Source organism: Rousettus aegyptiacus, unplaced genomic scaffold (genome assembly GCF_014176215.1).
Source record: "Rousettus aegyptiacus isolate mRouAeg1 unplaced genomic scaffold, mRouAeg1.p scaffold_m13_p_6, whole genome shotgun sequence".
Lineage (NCBI taxonomy): Eukaryota > Metazoa > Chordata > Mammalia > Chiroptera > Pteropodidae > Rousettus > Rousettus aegyptiacus.
In genome coordinates, this window is record NW_023416309.1 from 47843941 (window position 1) to 47871162 (window position 27222).

Consider the following 27222-nt stretch of genomic DNA (forward strand, 5'->3'; position numbering starts at 1 on the left):
TAGACTTCGTTGGAATTCTAATTCTGCCATTTATTAGCTATTTAACTTTGGAGAAATTATTTAATCACTCTGAGTTTGTTTGCTTGCCTGAGAATGAGACAATAATAAGACCTCCAAAGGGTTATTTTGACACTGATAATGTTCAATACATAGTCCCATGAAAATAACGATAACAGTTTATGAAGTTCTGAATCCTAGGAACGTGACGTTTGTGAAAGGAATTGCATTTGGGGTGGGCAGCATAAAGCTCTCTTGGGAATTACATGTGAATACTGCTAGAAGATTACCAAAATTTAATGTTGGTGGATATTTCCAAGATCACTAAAGTGGGTCCTTTTTCCTTCTTTTCATGTTTTCTTCCTAAATTGTCACCTCTTTAATTCTTCTCTTAAAGATATGTGGAACACTATAGAGGGTCAATCAAAGGTTGTTCAGCTCCATAATTATTTCTGATGGTGCCATCATGAAATGAATTTTATGAGAAAATGATCTACTGTATTACCCCTCTCACCTCCCATCCCAATTTAATTATTTCTTTCATAAAGGAAAGCATACCGTTCTGGTGGGAATATTTGTCCAAGTCCTTACTGATACACCTTTTCTTTTTCTCAGTTTCTCTGTGAGTACAAATGTGTTGCTAGCTGTAAGGCTGATTCATTCATTCAGTAAGCACTCAGTGAGCACCTACTGCGTATAGCTCTCTGTGATAAATACAGAGTTAAGACAAAGATGTGTGAAGACCAGTTCCTGCCTTCAAGGAGCTGGAAATGAGGCTGAAGAGAAAACTACAGAAACCAGTTTTGAATGACCATTGGGGCCACTGGTGCAAAGCACAGAAAGTCTAGGAATTCAGAGGAGATAAGGTGGTGTCCCAGGAGATTATATGGAAGGCCAGGTTGGACTTGACAGAGAAACCGGTATTATAAGAGATTGAAATAAGTGGGCGCCGTGAACATCTGCTGTTCCCAATTTCCCAGAATCCTCCTTTTTATGTTTTGATAGCAGCACCTCGATTTTTCCATCAAGGGGCTACCTAAACCTGTTTTTGATGGAACTCACAGACTGCTGCACCCTGTCCAGGTTCAGAGGTGAATGCATTGCTCAAGCAAGGACTTTCAGAGAAATTTTGCCCGCGATTTAAATTTTGAGCAGAGTGAGCCAAGAAGAGAGCCCTTCAGGACAGTCAGCACTAACCTGTGGTATTGCTGCTTGCTCCTTTTGCAAAGACTGTCAGTGAGTTCCTGCTCTGTTGGTACCCTGAGCCACCCCGGGTACTGTCTTCCTTGAGCTTTTGTGGGTTCATTTTTTCTATTGACTCAATCCACCTCATGTCATCCCAATAAATTCTCTCTTTTTTTTTTTTCTGGCTCGGTTTAGCTAGAATCAGTTCTATTATATTCAATCAAAGAGCCCCAAATGGTAGCTTGAACAAAGGCTTAGAGCAGAAAAGGCCTGCATTTGGGTAGTAATGGATAGTCTGTCTGGTTAGCATATAGAGCACTAAGTGGAGAGCTAGTATTTGGAAATAGAGTTGGAAAGGTTGTTTGGGTCTGGAACGTGGAGGACCTTGACTGCTAGGCTCCAGTAATCAGATTAAAGCCACATTTTAGGAAGATTAAAATGGGATGGGGGAGGGGTGTGGAGACAGGGAGACCAGGCTAGTTGATAGCATTAGCTTCTCTGTAAATGCTTGGACTGACCTAAATTATTTATTCAATTTAGCAATCATTTTTCAAGAACTGATTATATGCCAGGCTCCATGCTGGATGTTAGGCCTATAAAGATGATTAAGACATGATTTGTGTCTTCCCAGGGCCTCCAAGCTAGAAGGTAACTCAGACTAGTAAATGTGAGATAAATCATTAGGGTTAGATAAAAGTTAGAGGTGATTTATGTAAGTGAAAGTGGTTAACATTTTGTTGGATTCGAAAGGCTTCACAAAAGTAGTGATTTCTGAAGAGAGTCTTGAATAACAGTTTGCCAGGTGGTCACAGTGGAGGTAGGCATAAGTATTAGGATTGATGGTGCAGAGTCCTGGCAGTATATCAGGATTAGAGTTAAAGATTTGGGATCATACATAGATAATATGATGGTAAAAAAAAAAAAAAATGGGAGTGGATAAAAATGCCCAGGGACATGGATGGCAGTCATAAGAGAAAATAAACAAAGACAGAGCTCTGAGGAACTCCAGCCATTAAAGGATGGGCTGATAAAAAGAATGCCAAGCAGAGGATGCTAAGATGTGAGTTAGTATTTAGGAGAATCACAGAGTCGAGGTGTCCTGGAAGCCAGGGGAGAAGAAAGTGACAGGATGGGAGGCGCAGAATGTCAGATGACACAAAATTAAATAAAAATAGGGCCAAGGAGTGCCCATTAGTTTGGGCAAAGGAAAGGTCTTTAGTCTTAGTGAGTCATTGCAGTGGAATGGTGGTGTTGCAGCGAGATTAGAGGAGGGAGAAACGAGGGAGGAAGAAGGAGGAAGCCAGGAGGGGAAATGCAACTAGACAGAAGGAGAGAAATGTTAGTGACAAAGGGGAATACAAGTCAAGGGAGGCCGCTCTCTTTGTTTGGCTTTGTTAATGAGGAAACCTGGTGTGTATTAGTCCTGGAGGCCATGGGTGGACTGTCCTGACAACTAGGCACCTTAAAGAAAACAAAATGTTTTCTTAGTATGCATAAATATATAACCTCACTCTTGGTCCAAGATGGGCTTGTTTTGTTTTATATTCTGCTGTATCACAAAAATTTAGTGTGGTTTTACTTTAACTTGTGGAGATATTAGATGGATTAACACGTGCTAGAAGCAAATAAATTTGGGGTCATATAGTAAAAGTTTAATTTGGCCATATGGAGGTTTAACTTTTTCAAAGAGAGAAAATAAAGTTGAATTTTAATTCCAAATGTGTGTTTTTCTTAGGCAGAAATATTTAGAATACATACAAAACACCTTGTGTGATAGCTGCCCCCAAAGGCAAAGATTTGGGGTTAACAGAATGTAATTATTATTCTACTAAAGAGTTCCCACTTAGTGTTGACTGTCTTTCGGAAGGGCTAGTCAGCGAGTAGGTGTTCAACCCATTTCAAGCTTCATAACTTTTCTAGTCTGTTGTATTAGTCATTCAGTAATGATTAGCTTATACATCACAGAAATCCAGCTTTAAATACAAAGAAATTTGTTGGTTTAATAAATCTAACCATGATGAAGTTAAGCAAAAACCTGTTTCAGTTATCTAGAACCAGATACTAATTAACAAACTAAATCTATCTAATCTGATCTATTTTATCTATCTTCTTTCTTTCTTTCTTTCTTTCTTTCTTTCTTTCTTTCTTTCTTTCTTTCTTTCTTTCTTTCTATATCTATCTATCTATCTATCTATCTATCTATCTATCTATCTATCTATCTATCTATCTTCTTACTAGTTTTGTTTCTTTCTAAATGTAGGCTTTATTCTCAACCATTACAAATTGGCTTTCTAGGACTGGATGCCCACAGCTTCTAAACTCTTGTTCTTATCATTTTATCAAGATAGAGGAAAACTTTCCATTGCTCCAGGACTTTGATTGGTAGGCTTGGGTCATATGCCCCCCCAGACCAATGTGGCCAGAGAGACGGAGCTACTGGAATCAGTCCAGCTAGGATGATAACCCCATCCTTTGCCAAGTCAACTGTGATAGAGAGGCAGAGTCAGAGAAGGAGAGAGTGTCTCCCATTGACCTGCCTGATGAAGGAGGGAGCCTCCAAAGAGTTGGAGTTATTGCCTGAGAAAAGAGTGCTAGGCAGAGAAAACTATAAATGTTTAATAAATTTGGTTAGCATGAAACGGGAGTGCCGTCTCTGAATGCATGGGCTGATTGATTGAGAATGGGAATAGAGGAAAGCTTTTAAAAAATATCTGGCAGGATATGTCTCTCCCAGACCAGAAAAGGGAATTCCAGTTAGGTTATAACTTGATTTTGGTAGAGTTTGAATTAACCATGTACAGAGACTTAGCACTTTACATTTTAAAAGTAATTTCACCTACATCAGCTTATTTGAGCCAAAAATAACCCAGTGGGTATTTTTAATCTCCATTTTTGAGAGGACAGACAGTGTCAGAAAAAAACTGTTTCCTACTCAGGATTTCATAACCAATGAGTCGACAGAAATGTCGGGTTTGGAATCAGCAAGCCCAACTTCAACTATGTCTTCCAATACACTCGATTCTTAACGTTAATGAAAGAACAGATTTTTAAAGGATTGTAAGATCTTGCCCACTTTTAGGAACCGTTTTTTTTTTTCTGTGACTTTTAAATCGTATTTGCAAATCGGTTATTTCTAATTTATTAAAATTAAGACTTTACAGATTCCTCATGCCACCCCCTAAATCTGCTGTTGTTGACACAGTCTCTTCTAAGGAACAAAATAATTTTTGGTTTCTCTTTAAAATGTTATGGCATCTCTTAATAACTAGGTATTTTGTAGGATTTGTATTTCCAGATCGCCTAGAATTAGTGGCTTAGGGTGGTTTGTAACCCACCAAAGGATGATATATATGGTCATTTGCCTGACATAGTCATTCTCTAATCTGATTGACCAGAAATGAAAAAAGGTATACAAAAATAGAAGTTTTTAAATATTAAACTTATTCATATCTTTAGCAATTCCTTTTACTATTATTTGTTTCAGATGAGAAGAAACAGATGGTCGCAAATGTGGAAAAACAGCTTGAAGAAGCAAAAGAACTGGTAGGTACAGACTTGGTAACATATTTTAAAGGACACAATAGAGTCGTTTAAGCTGATGCCTTCCTCTGGCTTGTTTTATACGTTGTAGAAATGTGAAACATGACTAACCGGCATTTTATAATTTGAAATTCATCCATTTTTAAATTGAAGAGAATTTAATAGTTCCTTGGGATTTTATTCTTAATAAAGGTGATTCATTAAATGTCCACTTCTAATTTTTATTCCTTAATAATACTTTTTATAATAGCTATAAATGGCTAATGCTTGTTAAAGGCATACTGGGTACCAGATACTGGGTTAAGCATATTACTTGCTTTATAGCATTAATTTTCATAAAAACTCTGTGAAACAAGTACTATTTATCAAAAACCGTTAAGGATCTGAGATTTTCCCCTTGCTCACTAATAAATGAGCTTGCCACAATTTCATGGATGCTGATAGAAGATAGGAGATTCCTAGGTCAGAGATTAAAAAAAAAAAATGGTATTATAGCAAAATCAGCTGCCAAGAGTTTTGGCACGTTTGTATCAATTCCCTGAGCCCCAGGTCCTATAGGGATGATGCAGGTGGTCCTAGATGTACACCTACACATACAAGAGAGGAACCTGAAGCCAGGGAAACGTACTGCTTTACAGTGACCTATAAGCGTACCTGCTCTTCGTCCCGGAGGGACACATTGTTCCCTTCCCCGAGACTGTTCCCTGCAAATACAGTCTTGAGACATGCCCAGGGAAAAGAGTGGTTGGGGCCTCGCATTCTTGGCGTGTTCAGCAAGACCTATAGGAATCTGATAAAACCATGGAGGAGTGATTTTCAACACTTATTACACATCCGCCCCCATTTCATAGATGGGGAAACCAATACTTAAAAAGATTAAGGAACTCGTCTGACGTCCCACACCCAGTAAGTGGTGGAGTAAGGATTTGTGTCCAGATATGCTAAACCCGGAGCTCTAGCTCATCCTCTGCTTTTTGACATAAATTCATTCACAAATCAGGGAGCAAAAGCGTATGGCCCCATTTTGGGCTTTAAAAGCCAAATATTGTGTGGGTATGATTCAACTTGTTGCTACGTTGTGGTCCTAAACAAGTGTATTGCTCTTCTGAATACTGAAAGGTCTGCTTGGTGTTCCTTCAGTATTACTTTCTCATGTACTTAGGATGATTCCCAGAGTGCGTTTCTGTTAACTGATGTTACCTATTCAAATACGTCTGGGACCTTACTGGTTTTCGTTTTTCTACACAACCCTCTCGAACCCTTAAGTAGGCTAAGTGGTGTTCCGACTCTCTCAGAAGGGAATGGAACGTTTCCCAAGCTCACTCGCTGTGTAATGTTTATTAACAGTGGAGGTGTGTGTGTGGGAAGGGGGTGGCTCTGAAGGAGTGACCGTTGTCTCCATTGAACTGCAGACATTTCCTGTGTGTCTTTGAGGGCTAAGACATTAAGTTGCACAGCCGCTGCTCCGCCTTCTCTGTGGCTGCTCATTTTCTAGGTGTCAGAATGTCTGATGTTCTCCACACCCCAGAAGACCCACTTTTGACCTCTGCCGACTGCTGACACTTTCTCTACTGTGGCAGCTTCACTTCTAATCTTCACAGCTTCTGATGTTTTTACCTGTCTTTTGAAAGTTTCCTTCCTCACCCCCCCCAAATGCTTTTCTCCTTCTTTTATTTTTATATTCAACTACTTCTCTCGTGCTTCCTGTCCTTCACAAAAAAGGCTGACTTTTTTTACAAACCACAGCTACCAATCAGGATACTTCTTCCTTCCGGTTGGCAGGCTTAGCATAAATGGTATAACTGGTCAGTTCTTTGGATCTCAACTTGACTTTTTATGTTGTTGAGTTCTCAGTAGCACTTTTTCTTTTTTTTTTTTTTGCCATCAAAATTTATGCTTTGGTTTATTTGTTTGCCTTCTTTCGGAAACATCAGTTACTTGATGGTGTTGGAAAGCTGGTCTCCTGATAACCAAGGTTTTACAGTAGCAAGAAGTATAAACCACAGTCATGGAGCGCATAGTCAGCTTTAGTTGTTACTAACAGAGTTTTGTCTGAGAGATGTATTTGTTTGTTTAAAGTGATCAGAAAGCTGGTTTACTTAATTCTCATGACATCCATATTAAGAATACTGTTTATTATATAACTTATTAGTCTTTTGATGAGGACTCTGGGAGAAAAACTTTCTTTTGATTTGACTTATTAGGATTAGTTTTGTTTCTGCTGAATAATTGGTTTGTATAAATCTCTTGGACACTGCATGTTTTTTAATTGTCATGTCTTCCACTTTTCATTGGCCATGTGAATGTTGTGACAACACTAAAGAAATGCATGTTAATTAGCCTTATTCCTGGTTCCATTTTAAGTACTTGTGTTTCTTTTTTTTCTTACCTACTTTTAGTTTAGTGTTAAGCGTCCTTATAAAAGCTTACAAATGTACTTAACACTAGGATTTTTACTTACGTCCACTTTTGCAACAATTCGTCTGGACGATTCTATTTCCTTTGTTAGAAGTAAGTACTTAGTGATGATTTCAGAGAAGTGCATTAAATAATTGCCTCATGAGGGACTGTCGGCACCTTGCATTTATGTTGAGACGTGCCAGTAATTTAAGCAGTCACTGATTTAATCAAGGCTAATTAAAATTACCTTTCTTTTTCTTTTCTTTTTTTTTAAATTGAGGCCTATTAATTAAAACATGGTTTTCTGGCTTACTTATGTTCTTCTATACTATAGTTATTCAGTCTCTAACAGTAAGAGTTTTATTAGTAATAAGCTTACAGTGTTCATGGAGATACTTATTAGAATGCTTTAGAAGGAAAAATATTTGGCAAATTTTTGTGATGTGAGTTTATAAGACGTGACTTGAGCTCATTTGTTGTTTTCATTTTTTTAATACCAGGTAGAGGTACTGTCCTTGCTGTATTTTTTTCTGCATCAGTATCATCACTACCATAGTTAACATTAATCTAGCGATTACCATTACCAAATATGAGACACTGTTCTAAGCACATTATAGGAATTACTGCATTTAATCTTCACAACTGCCCTATGAAATACATACTATTTTTAGAAATGAGAAAAGCAGGGCCCAGAAACATTAGGAAATCTGCCAAGGGTTGCCTGACTAGTGAGAAGTGGAACCTATGATGTGAACACAAGTGTCTTACTTAAAAGCCTGTGTTCTTAAACATCATTATATCCCTGTATTGCCTCCTACTAAATGCTCATGCATCGTGTTCAAAGTGTTATATGATGACAGGTTGTTAGAAACTGCCCTGCTGTGATCTCATTGAGTCATTTAGCACATTATTTTACCCATTTAATTTCATATCAACATGGTTATAAAGTATAAGGAGTTAGGCTGGAGGTCAAGATCACACGTTGGTCAGTAGGTGATTCTTCTAATCAGAAAAGACTTTCCAGAAGAATTTTCACCAAATGACCAAGGCTGGGCGGATATTTTATGGGTTAACGATAGAAATAATGGTTTAGTTTACCTTCCCATAGTTTTGTTGGTTTAGAGCAGGAGACCAGACCAGGTTGGACTGACTGATAGGATACTTCGAGGATATTAAAATCATAGCTCTCGAGGATGTTGAGATTAATGCATAATGTTTTCATAGAAATTCTTGCCAAATTAAGCACTTTGGTACCCTGTGAGTCACTTGGCAGACCCTCAGTACCTATTTATTGACCTAAACAAAAAGCAAACACAAAAGTAGTCCTGTTGTTACTTGATCATGGGCATTTAGCTCCCTGGACCTGGTTTTCTCAACTGTAAAACGAGGGCTTGGAATTCAGTCTTTTCAGCTCTAAATGTCTGGTCAAATAAAGAATAAGCAAATGGTTAAATCATGTTTTTCTCACCCCTCCAGCTCGAACAGATGGATTTGGAAGTCCGAGAGATACCACCTCAAAGTCGGGGAATGTACAGCAATAGAATGAGAAGCTACAAGCAAGAAATGGGAAAACTGGAAAAAGATTTTGTGAGTCAAATTCCATCCTTTGTCACATTTGCCAGTCTTTAAACTGGATCTTGCTTACGCCTTTTATCATTTCTTCCACATGTCTCAGTCAGCATTAAGTGTGTTGTCTTTAGGAGTAGTACAAAAGACAAACGACACCTGCCATTGTTTGTGACTTGGAATCTAAAAATGCTTAGAGCTAGCTAATGTTGGAATTTAAAGGACATTGGATTCATGACTCACAGATATATCCAAATCATGCGGTCCTTTGAATTCGGGTAGTATTTATTAGTATTTAGGATTTATTAGAAGTTTGAAACCCAATTTTGGGCCTCATAGAGTTTGCAGCCTTTAAGATGCAGTGTTCGCGGATGGACTTCAGGGGCTCATGAATGTCCTGTGGTTACCTGGTCATGCGCTGTGTGACAGTGTTTCTGGCCAACAATGGACCATGTGCACTGTGGTGGTCCCATAACGGAGCTGCAAAATTTCTATCGCCTAGTGACATCGTAGCCATCGTAATGTCATAGCTCGACACATTACTCATGTTTGTGGTGCTAGTGATGTAGACCTGCTGCCCTGCCAGTCGTGTGACAGTGTAGAACATACGGTTATGTACAACACGTAATACTTGGTAATGATACTAAATTAGTGTGTTACTGGTTTATGTATTTACTGTGCTATACTTTTTATTGTTATTTTAGAGTGTACTCTTTCTCATAAAGCAAAGTTGACCGTACAACAGTGTGTCGTGCTCCACGGGCAGCAGCCTCGTACATCTCGTGTTTACTGCATCTTGTGATTGCTTCATTTCTCTCTGCTGGATTTAACCTCGTGCTGTTTTGGTCATTATGGTGCTGAGGCAGACAAAACCCACTGCTAATGTTGCCAGTAAGAGGTCACATTGAGTGAATGACCTGGAAACAAAATGGAAAGTAAAGGTGGAAAATTGGTGATGGTTATTGCTCGCTAGTCAGGCATGCCCAATTCCACCATAGTTATGATCTTAAAGAACAGAACAAAGTGACAGAAGCTATGTAAGTATCTGTTTTATTGAAAGACAGTGAGATTTAATAAAAATTAAAGAAGGGCTTATATCAGACATGGAGAAACTTCTAATGAGCTGGATTGAAGACCAGGCACAGAAGCATGTTTTTCTCGGCACCATGACGATCACGGCCAAAGCAAAATGTTTGTAATGTTGAAAGATAAGGCTGGACCTGACCATGATGTTGAATTTACTGCTAGCTCTGGGTGGTTTCAACAATGCAAGGATCATTATTCATTACATAATGTGAAAATGTGAGTCTGTGGGTGCTGATGTGAAGGCAACTGGAGAATTTTTGGAAACTCTAGATAAACTGATTGTGGAGGAAAATTACTTGCCACAGCAAATATTCAATATGAATGAATCTTCCCTATTCTGCAAATGAATGCCTAAAAGGACTTTCATTCATAAGGAGGCCAAGTCAATATCAGTTTCAAGACTTTTAAGGACAGTCTTCCTTGGGGGCAGTGTTGTAGGCCACAAATTGAAATCCTTTGTGATCTGGTACAGTGAGAACCCAGGACCTTCAGACATCAACAAGCACATGTTGCCGGTGTCCAGCAGGAGCAGTAAGAAGTCATGGACCACTTAGCTCTTTTTCTGAGACGCCCCCCTGAGTTGCTCTGCCAGTGAAATGCAGAAGTACTGTTTGGAGAATAACATACCTTTCAAGATTTTGCTTATTGTCGATAATGCTCCTTTTACTGGTGATCTTCATCACAATATCAAAGTAATGTTTCTCCCTCCAAGCACCATCTCTTTGATCCAACCTATGGATCAGAGAGTTATAGAAGCTTCGAAGGCCTCCTGCCTGAGGAGGACCTTTGCCCAGACTATTGCTGCAGCTGAGGAGGACACTGATGGGATTCTGGAATGATCGATCACAACATCCATGACTGCTTCAAGAACCTTGCTTGAGTTTAGGAGGACACCACCAAGAAGCACATGAATGGCATCTGGAAGAAGACATTCAAGAGATTTATCCATGACTTCAAAGGAATAGCCAGGGATGAGGAGGTGGCAAAAAGTCAACAAGGCCGTGGTTGATATGGCAAACGATTTTAACCTGGATGTGAATGCGGATGACCTTGGGGAGCTCCTAGAGGTGGTTCCTAAAGAGCTGAGTAATGAATTGTTGAAACTAGAACAGGAACTCATAGCTGAAGAAGAGGCAGGAAAAAAACAAACTGTGGGAGAAGAAAAAATAGAACCCCCAAGAAAATTCACAGTGAAAGATTTAGCAGAAGCTTTATAGACCTCAGCAAGGTCTTTCGAAAGTTCGAAAGCATGGTCCCAAACACTGAAAGGTTTTCAGTAATAGAGAGGAATGTTCATGGTGCATTATCTGCTTACAAGCAAATCTGTGACTGAAAGAAACAAACAAAGCAAACCCGTCATGGACATATTTCTAAAAAGAGTGGCACTTCTCAAGAAGAGCCTCAGGCGGGTCCTTCAAGAGGTTTTCCAGAAGAAGGCATTGTTATCGTAAGAGGTGACAGCTCCATATGTGTTACTGGCCCTGTAGACCTTCCAGTGGGACAAGATGCGGAAATGAAGGACAGTGTAGGCTTAGGCTAATATGCGTGATTGTGTCTCAGTTTTTAACAAAATATTTAAAAAGTAAAAAAAAAAAAAATTTTAATAGAAGAAAGCTTATAGAATCAGGATATAAAGAAAATATTTTTATATAGTCATACAATCCATTTGTGTTTTAAGCTAAGTGTTATTACAAAAGAGTCAAAAAGTTAAGTTTATAAAGTAAAAACAATTACTGTAAACTAAGGTTAACTTATTACTGAAGAGAGAAAAAAATATTTTTATAAATTTATTGTAGCCTAAATTGCAGTGTTTATAAAGTATACAATAGTGTACAGTGATGGCCTCGGCCTTCACATTCTCTTACCGCTCACCTACTGACCCACCCAGAGCAGCTTCCAGTCCTGCAAGCGCCATTCATTTCAGGTGCACTATATACATGTATCATTTTTTAAATCTTTTATACTGATTTTTTACTGTAAATTTTATATGCTTAGATATGTTTAGATACACAAATGCCTTTATGCTATAATTGCCTATATTATTCAGTACAGTAACATGCTGTATAGGCTTGTGGCCTAGGAGCAAACAGCTAGACCATATATATAGCCTAGGTGTGTAGTAGGCTATGCCATTGAGTTTGCATAAGTGCACTCTGTGATGTTCGCACAGTGGCAGAATCACCTAGCAACGTATTTCTCAGTGTGTCTCCATCATTAAGTGACATATGACTATCTTAGGATTTTTGTATATCTGTTTCTATGTACATTTTTTCCTGGGATAGTCTCCATAGACTTCATTAGAGTCTTAAAAGGATACATAACACTCCTCCCCCACAAAAGACAAAAGGAACTCAATTACTAATTTATATCAGTGATCCTTTTTATTGATTGCCCTGTGAGAATATAGCTTTCTCTTCCTATATATCTGACTTTCAGCTCTACTCCCTTATTAACAAATTTAAAAATGTAAATTTAAAGGTTTAATATAAACATTATTAGTAGTTGGGAAGTAATAGGAGTCAAAAAGATAACAGCTGAGCAATTCCACATCTCGGTATATATATCTAAAAGGACAGAAAGCTGGGTCTCACAGAGACATTTGCACACCCATCTACCAGTACTTGTAATACCAAAGGTGGGAAGCAACCCAAGTGTCCATTGGCAGATGAATGGATAAACAAAACGTGGTGCATGCATACTATGGAATACTTTTCAGCCTTAAGAATGAAGGACACCCAGGAGGTCCAGGTGCTTTAGACATTTAAAAAAAAAAAAAAAAAGAATAAAGGAAATTCTGACATATGCTATAACATGGACGAAACTTGAGAAGATTTTGCTAAGTGAAATAAGCCAGTCACAAAAGACAAATACTGTATGATTCCATTTATATGAGGTACCTGGAGCAAGTATATTTACAGAGACAGAAATTAGAATAATGGTGGTTGCCAGGGTCTGGAGGAGGGGGAAGTGGCGGTTACTGCTTAATGGGTATAGAGTTTCAGTCTTGCAAACAGTTCTAGAAAGTCGTTGCTCAACAATGGGAATATACTTAATAGTATTGAACTGGACACTTAAAAGTGGTTAAGACAGTAAATTTTATATTAAGTGTATTTTACCACAGTTAAAAATTAAAATTGAAAAAAAAAAAGATACAGGTAAGGAATGACCTAAGTTTTACCTGTAAGTGACAAGAGACATATGTTGGCATGTCAGTCAATGGTATTTTTGACCCTAGGGTCCAAATTCATAAAGAAAGTCAAGAATTTATAAGGATCTTTCTGCCTCTGTTCCTGCCTCAGTTGTTCAGGTGGCTACACCTTCTAGATTACAATATATACTTTTCCACTACTAGGCCAGTGGTTCTGGACCTGGTAGAAATTCCACCTTGGGCCTAGAAATAGGGTGATTTGCAGGTTTGCGTGTCTATTTTCTATCTTAATGGATATTTTCCTGAGACATTGAGACAGGCTGTGTCAGTGACTGTGAATGCAATTGCCTTTTAAATTGTGTTCCTCTTAATTAAAAAAAAAAAAAATTAGACTCCATGGTGGACCTAAATTCAGAAGCGAAATGTCACCGCCTAGCTTCTGTGTTCTATACTATATAAAACCTTCTCTAACTGCTTCATGAAAGATGGGTTCTCTCAGCAAGAATGGAAGATACAGTGAAGAGATTGGATTGATTTAAGAATTTCACAACTCAAATTTATACGGTGACAACTCTAAAGTTAATGATTCAATATAAACAATGAAAGTAAAATAAAATATAAGGATTATTTAGTTTGCTTATCTCATTTTTATGAAACTCTTTTCCAGAGAGATTTCTCTTGGTTTCCAAAACAATGGAGTAAGTCAGTTTTCTAGGGCTTCCATGACAAAATGCAACAGACTGGGTGGCTTAAACAATAAAATTTATTTTCTCACAGTTCTGGAGGCTGGAAGTCAGAGACAAAGGTGTCAGCAGGGCTGGTTTCTAGTGAGAGCTATCTCCTTGGCTTGTAGCTGTCCATCTTCTCCCTATGTCTGCACACGATTTTTCTTCTGTGCTCTTCTGTGTTCTAATTTCTTCTTATAAGGAGGCCGGGGATATATTGGATTAAGGCCCCCTACCAATAACTTCATATGAACTCAATTAATTCTTTAAAGAACCTATCTCCAAGTACAGTCACGTTCTGAGGTTCGCAGGGTTGATACCTCAACATTTGAATTGGGGGAGACACAATTCAGCTCATAACACTGAATTTAGTTTTAATCTTAAAATTTTTTTCAGAAATTAAATTGCTTCTGTGGCTTATAAATCACTAACCCAATCTTCAGTCTTTTTTGTCTCCTGAGGAGAATGATCCTAGGTAGCTTCCTTCAGGTATTTGGATATTGCAAGCTTAGGTAAGTATTTCTCAGGTATATATTCTATTATTAAAAACAAAACAAAACCAAAAACAAACAAACAAACAAAAAACAGAAGGAGCAACTATGAACTAAGCATTTATGCTCCAGGCCGTGATTAACAGTTCATGTGTTTATGTGTGTATTTGCTGCTGCGGCTTTCTTCTGCTGTTGGAAAACATCCTTCACCACAACCAGCACCTTCTGTCGTGCAGTGACTTGCGGTTTATAAAGTGCTTTAACATTTTATTTCTTGTCATTGCATGAAGAGGCGACAGAGCAGAGGTGGATTACCATCCGCATTTTAACGCGAGGTAGAACCAAGAGGCTCGGCTTGATTACGAATTTCCTTCCACAAGTCTTTCTTGAGCCCTAAGGTATAGCAAGCGCTGTCTTAGAGGATGGGAAAAGCTTTTAAGACAAGTTCTTGCTCTCATGGAATTAAATTCTAGTGGCGAAGACAAGAAACAAATACTTACATGTATATTATAATTTCAGGTAGTTATACATGCAAGAAAATAAAGTGAGTAACTGAATAGAAAGTGGCCAGGAGGGTGGTCTGCCTCTGCCTCCGAGGGAGTTCTCTGTGGCTTGAGAGAGGGGGAGAGAGGTGCGTGTGGGTGTGGAGGGGGCAGGGCGAAGGGCTGTAAGGGTGGGCGTGGTAAAGACCTGGCTCCTCCCCTCAGTCGATGAGAGGCCATTGGAGGTCTTTGAGAGGCGAGTGGTCCTTTGACTCCTGTTTTACACTTTCTCCACATTACCATACCATATCGCATGGAGTCTTTGAATAAGGTGTAGAAATTATCTACATAATTCCATTTCTTTTTTATCTTTTTATATTTAATTCTTTTTTTTTTTTTAAAGGGATGAAGAATATCTTCTTAAAGATAGTTAGCAACTTTCTTATGGTCATATGCCATATCCGGGGATATTGAATCCCAAGAAAAGGTAGCAGAGATGGTCCTTCCTCTTCCGTTTGCAGTGTTTATTGCCAGTGAAGCGGCCCTCCTGTTCCTCATACCATGACTTTGGGGAACACTTGTACCCATGGAGAAAGCTAGACGACAGCTCAGTGCTTTTTCTTAGACCCCGTTTTCCACTCGCTTTCTTTTCCTGGCCCCTCCTCGCCCGCCGCCTGCCGCGTGCCTGCCTGGGTTCTTCAGGTTGCTTCTCCACTTACTCTGCTGTCGTACTCCTTGTGTTGTCATCCATTCCTGTGGCTGCAGTCGCCACGTTGATACTGACCTGCACTTCTAACCCAGCTCTCTCTGTAGCTCTAGATTCATGTTTCTCACTATTTCCTGGACACCTCTACCCCAGAGTCCCTAAGACACAAACATTCATATTTGACGAGTACTCATCATGGCAGAGTTACCTTTAACTTTCCCCTCTCCATCATCTTACACAGCCAGTTGGTCACTGAGAATTAGCAATCCTGCCACTTAAATATCTCCTGCTTTCCTCTCCACTGCTAGTTTCTCATTCTGGATATTTGTAGTAGCCTTTCCTCCTTTCATTCCTCGCTCCTTCTAAACCGCCCTTTGCGCCTCTTTGAATCATCTTTCTGACACTTGTTCTGAGTATGTTACACTGTTCCACAAACTCCTACGGAGTCCTAATTGCCTGATGGATAAAATCCAGGTCAGCTTCTAGGCTTTCTATTTCTTCGTTTCTTCACATGTCTAGTAATTTTACTATCATATGCTTGATATTATGGATCGTGGGTTGAGGCTAGATTTTGTTGGTTTATCAGAGTGTCTCAGTCTTTCTGTCATGATTACCCCTCTAAGGAATTTTTTAAGATCCCTCTCCCCCCAACAAATCACCCCCCCATGTAATTTAATACCACAGATGTTCTGTATATATGCACATGTGCTTGAGTACCATGGCTCTTTGGAGGACCACACGTTTTTGTAATAGATCTAAGATTCTCTATCCTCCCAAGAACCAGTTTTTGCCTCCCTAGCCTTAGTAGCACCTCTGTTGATAATGCATGTTTTAGACGATGTTGAGCTTTATTTGCTAATATACAGATACCGTACTGATAGACTGATCCTTTTAAGGCTTACTGTTAAGCTTCATTAGGACATGTTTAGAATAGTTCTGCTTTTGGGGTATGGCCTTTCTTGTGTTCCATTTGAATGACTAGAGCATTCAGTGAATGCTCTGCCTTCTGTTTGGTCAGAATTCTGTCTCCCCGCTTTGGGTGACCTTCAGCATCTCCATTTTACCCATAACTCCCCAGTGCCTGTTCTCTGCAAGACCTCCTGGGATCTCGCCCTCTACATATGCAAGTTCATTTTCAGCCAAAGACTTAATAAGACCTCGTTATAGATTTCTGGAGCTCCTTCTCTGTGTGGCTCCCTTCTTCCCATTACCCTGGTAAGTTTCATCTGTCTCAGCAGTCTCAAACTCCAGTGTCTGCCTCCTGAGCTCAGCGACCTGCTGTGCTGCATTGGGGCTCCCCCCCTTCCCTGCTGTAATGGTGATTGTAGGGCTCATTCACGTGTTTCTCTTCTCTAAGGGATTTCAGTCTCATACAGCCTGTTGGCCAGTTTTTCAAAAACAATTGCTTCGTACATTTTGTCCATTTTTATGGTTGTTTAGAATAGGAGGGTTACGTGTACCAGTTACTCTGTCATGACTGGTATGAGAGTTCAGTGTGGTTTTGATGCTTATTATTAATCCTTAGAGGATAATTGTGTACATGTGAGAATTGAAAAATACATCTGCTGTTTACAATGACCTGTCATAGAGTTTAACTTGTAACTGAATAAATACCTACTTAAAAGATTTTAAAATTCAAGTGATAATTCGTATTGATGATTGTGGGAAGTTAGAGGACGTCATCGGGCATCTTCATGGTCCCCTTGATGCTGTTCTCCTCGTGGTTCTGTCCACTTGCCTAATTCCATTCTTCCTCACGTATGACCTCGTATAGCCCTCAGACCATTCATTTTCGGCTTCTTATAGTCTCAGGATAAGTTAGGAATATTAGGTCCAGAGAAGTTAAAATGCAGTCACTTTATTTTTCAGTTGGTGAAATGGAGGACCAGGGAGACCAAATGACTTACCTTAAAGTTGTACTGTTTAAAGCCAGGACCAGAATCAAATAACCTAAATGCGCTTTCTAACATTCTCCCCGTGATCCTTTGCAGCCCCCCTGGCTTCACGTTTCCATAAATAGCCTCTTTATGTATTTGAAAATAATTTTAAAAAATTAGAATTCATATATTTGAGCCGTTCTTGTAATTTCTCCCTTCAATATTGGTGTGAGGTTAGCTAGCGTATGGTCATGTGAGGGTATTTTAGGAAAATAAATCAGCAAAATGGAGGGAAAGTATAGTTGAGGATTTTTCAAGTTTGAGGATTATTTGCTCCTTAAAATCAAACAAAAAAAACCTCTAAAATTGTACAGAAAATCCTCTCTAACTTTATAAGATATTTGACCAAGTCTCAGTAAGTAAAAAACCAAGAGAACAAGTAAGTAATATACCAGGGTAAGGTTCCAAAAGTTATGAGGACATGAAGTGTTGAATGCCTGGCACACCTCTGATATTGTACTGTGATACTAGCACCATCTTGTGGTCGATTTGTATTGTTGCATATTACTTTTTTCTTGTAACAAAGGTGAACTTCCTTTAAGACATACACACACCTACAGGATTTGGGGCAGAGGATTATATTGTAATAAATGTTAGAAGTAGAGCTTTTTTAACCCCAGTATCAAGTTTGCTTCCATCCCAGGTCAGTGGTGCCCGAATGCTCTCCTTTTCCCGTTTGGCAGTCTATGTGATGTGATTGTTAGACCAGCTCCTGGTGCAGAGCTGTCTACATCAGAGAATGGCACTTCTATTGACCGTCTCAGCAGTGAGGCTGAATGGTCCTAGAAACCCAACTACATGCAGACTATCGGAGTTGGTCCCTTAGGTCAGGGTTCAAAGGATGTTGTGGAACAGCTTGATGCTTTTAGTGCTGCTACCTGCACTCACTTTTAACAGGTGAATGGGCAACTTGAGTATCCGAATTTATGAATGAAGCCAGTAGCCATATCCTATTTTTTATGTATAAGATAGACTAAAGAAGTGCTGATGAGAAAGATGAATTTCTTTTAAATTTTGATTTTTTGTTGTAAAGTTAAGAACTTGATGCCTCTTTTTATTTACATTTTAACTTTTCTGTTCTTATGATTCCTGGGATATTTTACTTCTATTCTGTTGAAGCTATAGAAAACCATGAAAGCATGTTTTAGAGATTTGCATAGTATCAGTGGTAAAATGTTGTAATTATAGCATCAGCTTATCTTTCTTACGGGAACCTAAGTATATTCTGGAAAGAAATGAGAAAGCGAAGCTAGACAGAACTATCCCAAAAAAGAAATTTTCTCCACTATGTGCATTTAGTAAATATGCTTGCCATTTAAAAATTATGTTTGTTGTTGTTGTAAAAATAATACTGCTCATTATGGAATATTCTTAAAGAAGAATAAAAAGAAGAAAAAAACACCTTAGTTCTATTACCCCAAAAGAGCCACATTTTATGTTTTGATTTGTTCCTTCCAATCTTCCCTTCCCCTCTCCTTTGCATAATTTATTGTTTTATTTTACATAATAATGATGTTACTCTATTCACATTTATCACCTTTTTAAAAACACAGATTCTAACCTTGGTATTTTCCGTTTCTATAAATTCTTAATCATTTTAACGGGTGCTTACTATTTTAATCAGTGATATTAGTTCATCTTGTATTGAATACTAATATACTTCCACTTCTTCCCTCCATAATTTATTGTACTACAATGAACATATTAAAATAGGATTATTTCATCAGAATCATTTCTCAGAAGACATAGTACCAAATCAAAGGGTATCAACAATGTTGTAGCTCTTATTAAAATATTCCTTGGAATCACATTTTTATTGTGAGTCATCAGATCATTTTGTTGTTCTTTTCCATATCTTCTCTGTTAGAATGTGATTTTAGAAATAAAAATCATAGACAGACCAGGGCTACTTTATATGCATTACTAATTTAATGCACAATTCTATGAGAAATATACTGTTAATAGCTACCATTGTGGAGATTTTACAACTTTGGAATTAAATACAATTGAGATTTTCCCCCTAAGATACTCTTCCATTGGAGACATATTGATGTTAGTAATGCTAGTAGATATGCATGGTTCTCAATATCTGGCCTCAAACTGAACTCATCTTATATTTTCAATATTTTTAAATCAGAAACCGAAGAATATTTTAATTACCTGGATATCACTATGACCTTTAAAGGAGAAAGTAATGCTACATTTCTGTGCACGCACATCACTTTCCTTGTTTACAGTCATTTTCTTAAGACGGGTGGTTCCTAAGGCCCCACTAAGTGAAACTGTTAGAAAATCCTCATGCAATTAGCTCCTTTGTTTGTAGGATTCTCATTCCAGGCTTTGACCTTGGTAAATCTTATACTCACAAAGTAGCCTCTAATAATTTCAAAGGCCAACACAGTAAATGGACCTACTGGATAGGGAAGAGACCAGAAGTCTATTTTCAGCTGCTGCGATATCTTCTGGGGGCTGATCTGTGCTTGCATGTCACTCTGGTCTCCCAATCCGTGATGCTGTAAAAGGTTCGTGTTCTTGACCCTTCTCCCCACTGTGTATACTTGAATGGAACAGTGGTTATGTATTAAATATTTTATTGTTGGTCTTATGTACTGAATTTGAGGTTGGCCTTAATAGATTTTCTTCACTTTGGAAGAAGCTCTGATGCCTCCCTCCAATGTGACTGTTTTTGTGATGACTTCTTTGGGCTTTAGACTCTTGCCTTTAGCTGCCGTAGAGCTTTATCACCTGCAGAAATAACTTCCATATCCACTGTAGTCAGTGGCAGAGTATTCCGGTATAGATGTGTGGCAGAAGGAGTCAACTTTTGTTACAACTTCTGGTATTTCTAGTGATTTGAGTGTTCTAAGCAGATGAAGTGTATATTTTCTGGAGACAGTGCTAAATTGCTTTAAAACAAAAATGAATATAAAGCTTATTGGTTTTAATGTACTTGTCTCTGCTTATAATCCTTCTTAAATGACTTAACAAATTATTATCGACTTTTCCGTTGTTTGTTTGTCTTTCCTAGCTACTTTGATCTTACCTAAGAAATAAAGAGGAAAGATAAAAACAGGTAAGATTTTTGAAAGGTTAATTATAAACCTGTGACAAATTTGGCCTCATTATTAGTCACTAGATGGCACTGTTTATTTGCAAAGTGCCATTTTTTACAAAGGAAACTGGTAGTAACTGAAATTACTGCCTCATGAATAAAATATTTCTGATGGGATTTGCATTTCTATATTGGCTGAAGACACTGTTGAATGTTTTATTAACCAGCCCAGTGCAACTGTCAGCCTATTAAAGAGATCCAATGGTCCCTGTTTAGATAAATAAACTAAATAAATCCATTTCGTCAAATTGTGTTCCTGGCTGTTTATTTTCCACTCTTTTGATGTACAGTTTATTTTAAGTTAAAGCCACATTGGTTTAAAAATTAATGGGAAAATGTTATTTGGTGTTTGGAACATGAAGAAGCTAATTGCTATCGTCAAAAAGCCAGCTCTATTTTAATGTTAAATTGTTTGCTCATAAATGGTAAACTTTTTAATGGTTGATTATAAACTGTCCCATGGTCAAAAATTGTCTGATAGTCTGTTAAATATACGGTTGAAGACTATGTTATGAATCTGTGGAACCCCTGTTTAATTTCCCTGGGAAAAGAACTATTTCACGCCTTTTACTTGGTTTTGTCTGTGAGTCATGCTCATTTTTCACTTACGGTATATTATTCCTTGGAAAGAAAAGTTGCTAATTGATTTTTAAATGAAATGCCTTTTATCAAAGTGCTACTTGCCAGTCACTCTCGTGGTAAATGCCAAACATTAAAGGGGAGACAGCCGTGCTGTGAGGCTGCGGCTGCCGGAGCACCCCGAGGCCTCGAGGCCGTGGCTCCATACAGGACCGGCGCCCACACGTTCACTGCCTTCTTAAAGCGTATGTTCCAGGCATCAAGAAACTTAACAATCGCGTTATTTAATAACACTGACTGAGCCAGAGATTTCATACTCAGGCCCTAGGGTTACAGAAATATTCGAATAAAGCATGTCAGTTTTGTGCTCTGCTACGCTGAAGTAAGTTAGCAACTAGAAATGGCACATCATGGTTCTGACTTTTACTTCTCATTTCTTTTTTTTCAGGAATCCTCACTTGCTTTTTCTTCCATTCCTATTATTGCCTTTTATCTAGTTCCACATTTGTGAGGACAAAAGTTAAAGCAGATTAGGCACTTCTGACTTAGCATATAGCTTTTAGGAGTATTCAGCTCCTTGCGATGGAGCCTGGGCCGGATCTGATCTCTAGGGTGAAGACTTTTAAACTGTGTAACACTAGCCGAAGAGTTGTGCTGTGTCAACTATTTTAAGCTTTCCTGTACAAGAAGTTAAAATAGGGCTAGAAAAGATTTCACCAGAGACTTTTGATTTCAAATCCTCAGAAGCCTACCAGGAAAGGGACCATGGGTCCAGATAGTCTCATTTTTTGCTTAGGTTTTGTTTGTTTGTTTGTTTAACTCTGTGTCCTTCAGGTCCCCCAAAATAGAAAAATAATATTTAAGAGTAAAAACAAATAACAAATGTGGAGTCAAATCACTCTTTTGGCATTTAAGACATTCATCGATTGTGGAGTAAAGACTACTAGAAATGCCTCTGAAACGCTTATGTGTGCTCGCATTGAAAAAGAGCAAGAGAACGGGCCCCCACCCTTTTTCCTAGCTCTGGAGTCTCCTCATGTCTTTGCAAATTCATAAAAGCTACTATAGGTCAAGCTCCATCACAGATGATTCTTAGGAAATGTCCAAATTTCCTTATTCTGTATTTGGTTTTGCTAACTATTGTTTAAAAACAAATTATGACTGTCTTGGGCCTTGAAATCTACTGCAAAAATGGAGATTTCGCTTATTGGTTATGAAGAATTTGGCCCTTAATTGCATTCTTAAAATAGGGAGAGTGTGTCAGGTTTTATGGTTTGGAAAGTCACATTGCATGGCATTGGCCTTGCCATGAAATATCCTAATTTAGAAATGAAATGTTTCTTAAAAATGTCTTTTGTACTTTAAAACAAATGTGCCCTTTGTTAATCTCTTCTGATTTTGTTGTTGTTGTTATTTGTGTTTTTGCTGACACCCTTCACTTTCATAATGGAACATTGCATTTTTGCATATTCAGTAACTGACATTTTTTTGTTTCTTTGATCTTTTTATATGACTCCAGTCTACAAATAAATTTCACCTGAAGACTAGGGTTGTTCTTATTTGTGGACATTATATGATTTTTAAAGTAAAGCTTCGAAGGAGGAATTTCCATGCTTAAAATCTTGCAGATTTATATTCTTTTTAGTTTTAATGAAGCTAAATTTTTTTCTACTTTTTAAACAAGAATGTGGTTCAGTGCTATTCATTTCAAATGCTCTCATGTCCAGGACCCCTATTTGATGGCTTGATTTACATTTTAAAAATTATATATATATATATAATTATATATATATACATATATGTGTGTGTGTGTGTGTGTGTGTGTGTGTGTGTGTGTATATATATATCATTAGATGTTTGTTAGAAATGGCCCATCCCATATTTTTCAGATATAGTATGCAAGCTAAACTTGGTCATGGACAAATTTGCTAAGAGAGGAAGTGTGAAATAGTGAGAAAGGCCAGGGACTATAGACCTGAGACCTCAGATGTGGCATATTCATTCTGCGCTTCAGTTTCTGTATCTGTGAATTTGGATCGTCATACCAGTTCTGCCCACCTGATGGGGAAATATAAGGGCCAATTAAGATAATAAATGTGCAAATACTTTGTGAGAACTGCACAGCCAACGACTTTGCTGGGCACAAGTAGTAATCCTAGAATTAAAGAGTTTAGAGGTTAAAATATCTCAAAGTCAGAAAATTCCTTCGATATCCTAAAAAGGTGAACCTTCTTTCTCAGTGCTTGAAGAGACTGACTGCAGGAGCTTATACAAAAGATTGATATGTGAAATCCATCTTAGTCTCAGATAAGACATTCTAAGTTAGAATGCTTTTATATTCTAGCACATTTTGTTTTTTAAAAGACACATTAGAAATTAATCTTTGCAAGCAAGTTTTCTCTTGACTTTGTGGTAGTAGAGTCAGAATTAAAGGTAGAAGAATTATAATAATATATATTTTATATCATTTTATTATATGTGTCATTACTAATTAGAGTTATATATGTACTGAGTTTTTCATCTAGTGTTCAAAATACATGTTGGATTATTTACTTCCCATTCCTTTCCTAGTTATAATAACTGACATTTTCCAGAAACTGGTAGAAGTCACTCTTTTTGCATTGTCTGTCACTGGCCTAACATACCAATATTGAGAAGAAAAGGGGAAAGATTCTATATTATCTGTTATATATTGTCATTAATATCAACAAAGAATTAACTTTAGTATACCTAAAAACAACCACCAAATAGCTTTATAATTAAAAAGTTCAAATATTGTCATATACTGAGAATTTGGTTTAGAATATGCCCAAATATATAAGGCAATATAATACACAGCTAGAAGTAATATGAAGGAAGCCAAAATAACTTAAATTCTGATTAGTAAAACAAATAATACTAAAATTAATTTCAAACTAAAGGGCAAATGAGGAAGCTGAGGGAGAGAATTTTCAAGCTAGTGTTCTTTCTATTCACTTTATTAAAGTAGGTTTTAATTTTGGTGGTTTTCAACAATTTGTTGTTTTGGTGTAGATTACTGTAAATTTAGTACCTCTTATGCATCAAGTCTTGTGCAAGGGATCAAAAGACGAATAAGCCATATTTTTAATGAGCTTATAGTCCTAATAATTATGATACAGTAGTAAGCAAAATTATGGATTTTCTAGAGGGTGCATCCACCCCAGGTGTTCATGTGTGATGAGGTGGGGTTGTGAGGGAAGGCACCCACTGTGGATAATGCACAACTGAGAAAGATGAGAAATTTGAGAGGAGCAGGATCTGCTCAAGGTCAAAGAACAACATAAACCATAAACAAAGGGGAATGGAAGGGAGGAAGGGGAGGCTTGGAGTGTTTGATACTGCTTTCGGTGTGGAATATGGGGCTAGAGCCGAAGTTCCCAAACTTTGTTACATATTAGAATCACCTAGAGGTCTTTAAAAACTCCCAAAACTCCTTATGCCCTGCGCCCCCTCCCAGACATTATGATGTAATTGATATGGGGTACGTCTTAGGCATCAGAGCTTGATGAGCTTGACAGTTTGACAAAGTCTTGGTTAAGTTGAAGAGCTTGGTCTTTATCTCATTTGTGATTAGAAGCAATTGAAAGATCACACATGCTGGGTAATGTGGTGGCTTTATATTTAATGAAACATTGAAAACAATGCTCTTTCTTACATATGGGTTGCAGTGCTATTTAACTTATTTTCATTTTTTTCCCCTAACAAATCATCAGTGCTATTATTTTAAGTACTTTTTTTTTTAACTTGATAAAATTCAGTATCTTCCAGTGACAGTTACCCACATTTCTTTTGTATCAAATTACTTTAAAAATTAATTTCCTTTTGGTTTAAAGTTAGGTACTATGATCACCTTGGTTGGGGAAAACAGAGAAGCCATAGCATGAATAATTTTTCTCCCCAGGTGGCAGATGAATATTTAAAATTTTCACTTGAGCTTAGAACAAAACAAAACCCTCAGCTTTTAATTTCATAATACTAAATAGCCTGCGCCTTTGACCTCTTACCTTAAGTCAAGGCCAATAGAACATCTTCACGTGAATTTTTTTTGTTTATAAATATGCACTTTTAACTGGTTTGGAAACAGGCATATTAAATCCTTTGTAAGAATAGAAATATAGTTATACAAGTTGTTTCTGGATTTAGCAGGAAAAGCTCCCTATATATTTTTTTCTTTCTTCCCCTTGTGAAGTCTTACAAGAGTGATTGTAACTTAATTTTGTACAAGAATTGTCAAGAAATTGCTAGTAATCTCTAATCAGAGAAAAAGAAGTAGGGATGTGATGGATAAATAGGATTCTGTTGTGGCCAGCATCTTCATTGATCTTAACAGAATTGCTCTTTGCCTCCCCTGTGTCTGTATTTTCTCTTGGCAGTAAGCCGAGTGAATTTGGAACAGAAAGAAAGAGAGAAAATCTAGTTGGTTCCAAATGATGATAGCTGTTCACTGGTGTGGGGAAAATAACTTACAACTTGATAGTGAATTACTGGAGGATTTCTCTTGTTTAGGGGAAAATTGAAGTTCCTTTTGTGGCCAGGTTGGAACATTTCTAACGTAACATAACCCGTAGCTTATGATATCAATTTAAATCTTATGATCATCATGTCAAATGGAAATTAGAGTTTTTAATTATGAAATAACTTGTAAACTGTTTCTGAACTGCAGTCAAAAAAGACTAAGATTAGAAAAAAGTACTGTCTTGTGCTTAATTGCTATTTTTCAATCTATTCTATTTCTAAAAGTAAAATAATAGTTATTTAGGGTTTTTTTTTTTAAATATAGTGAATTGATTAAAGAGTCTTGGTTTATGGGTATATCATTTTGCTATAGACTCTACAGTCAGAGATTATCCTCACGAAAATATGTAATTTTGAAATGTTTTTATCATAAGATTCACAAATTTACAGCTTTTTAGCTAATTACTGCTCACTCAGGCAGATTCCAAAGAAATAATCTCTCCATGTGCCTGTAAATAGAAAGTTGGGGTGAGATTTTTGTCAGTGCATTTTATAGCTCAGAGGGCTCTCTATCTTCCCTAGTCTGTTCAGAGACTGTCAAAGTAGCAAAATTATGCTTTCTAATTCAAATGGAATGTGGCCATAGATGGCACTGTGGCTCACACTGATATTTAAAATATAGCATATTGTGGCATTTTCTGAGAGAAATTTCCAAGACCAAATTCATTTACAGCAGCCCTTTGTATTGAGTTTATTTTTCACTCTGAAGAGGAATGATTTTAAACCCAGCAAAACTAGAAATACTAAGGATAATTTTAATATTACTAAATATATTACAAACAGCTCTCTTTCTTGACCCCTTATAATATTTTTCAAAATGGAATCTCTCTTCATACTATCTCTAAATCTGTTTACATAGGTGTAGTATCTAGAGAGCACAAATTTAAGCGCACCCATGATTCTCATCGTTATCTCCAAGGAAGCATCATTGGAACCTTGCTACTAAATCAAGGCATTTTGTCTCCTGAGTTCTCTCATGACTGGGGCTAAACAACTATCGCTGGCAAGTGACAAGAGGCAGAGACAGCAGGGAAAAGAAAGAGAGAAAAAAGAAAGTAAGAGTAGGGGAAAATAAAAGTGTAGGAGAAAGGGAGGGAAAGTACCAGGTATGCATCAGAAGGGCAAGGATGCTGGCAGCAACTGCCTCAGGTGCCAGTTCATTGGTTCCCGTGCACTGATCTGCCTTCCTGCTGCATCCCAGTACTTGTAATGGCTCTCTGGAATCTGGGTAGTACTACGAAATGGCTCAAAGTACAAACCAACGTCGTCATTAAGCTCAAATTTGCCTGAAGAATTTTCCAGTCCTCCAATTAAAAAAAAAAAAAAAATCCATGAAGATTTACAGATTTTTATCTTTTTAGTTTAGTACTCCCTCAGGTAGATTTTAGAGAAATAATCTTTCTATGTGTCTGGAAATACAGATATTCATGTAAATCTATCTCATGCAAATAGTCAGAAGAATCTACACAGCAAGAAATGTTAACTCAATTATATTTTTGTACTCTATGACAGAAACTTGGGAATCTGATGCATCGCTACCTTAAAATTGATGCTTTGGTAAAGTTGAGATGTTTGCCTTCGGGGGTAGAAAAGATATGATCTCTCTTTTAACTAAAAATTAGTGGTAATGGGTGGTCTTTCTCCTTGATCTAGAACAGTTTCTCAACCTCAGTGCTATTAAAATACTGGGCTGGATAGTTCTTTGTGCCTTGTAGGAAGTTAAGGTGTTATT

The 27222-nt window shown here is 37.6% G+C and overlaps 1 protein-coding gene across 7 annotated transcripts in view; it reads left to right on the top strand.

Annotated features, from left to right (window-relative positions):
• The window catches only part of VTI1A (vesicle transport through interaction with t-SNAREs 1A), a 319856-nt gene that overhangs the window by 6153 nt on the left and 286481 nt on the right, over positions 1-27222 (top strand). For all 7 annotated transcript variants that reach the window (XM_036222044.1, XM_036222040.1, XM_036222045.1 and 4 more), the window contains exons 2-3: positions 4667-4725; positions 8599-8709. In XM_036222044.1, coding sequence (XP_036077937.1) covers positions 4667-4725; positions 8599-8709 — 170 coding nt within the window. The remainder of the gene's footprint in view (positions 1-4666; positions 4726-8598; positions 8710-27222) is intronic.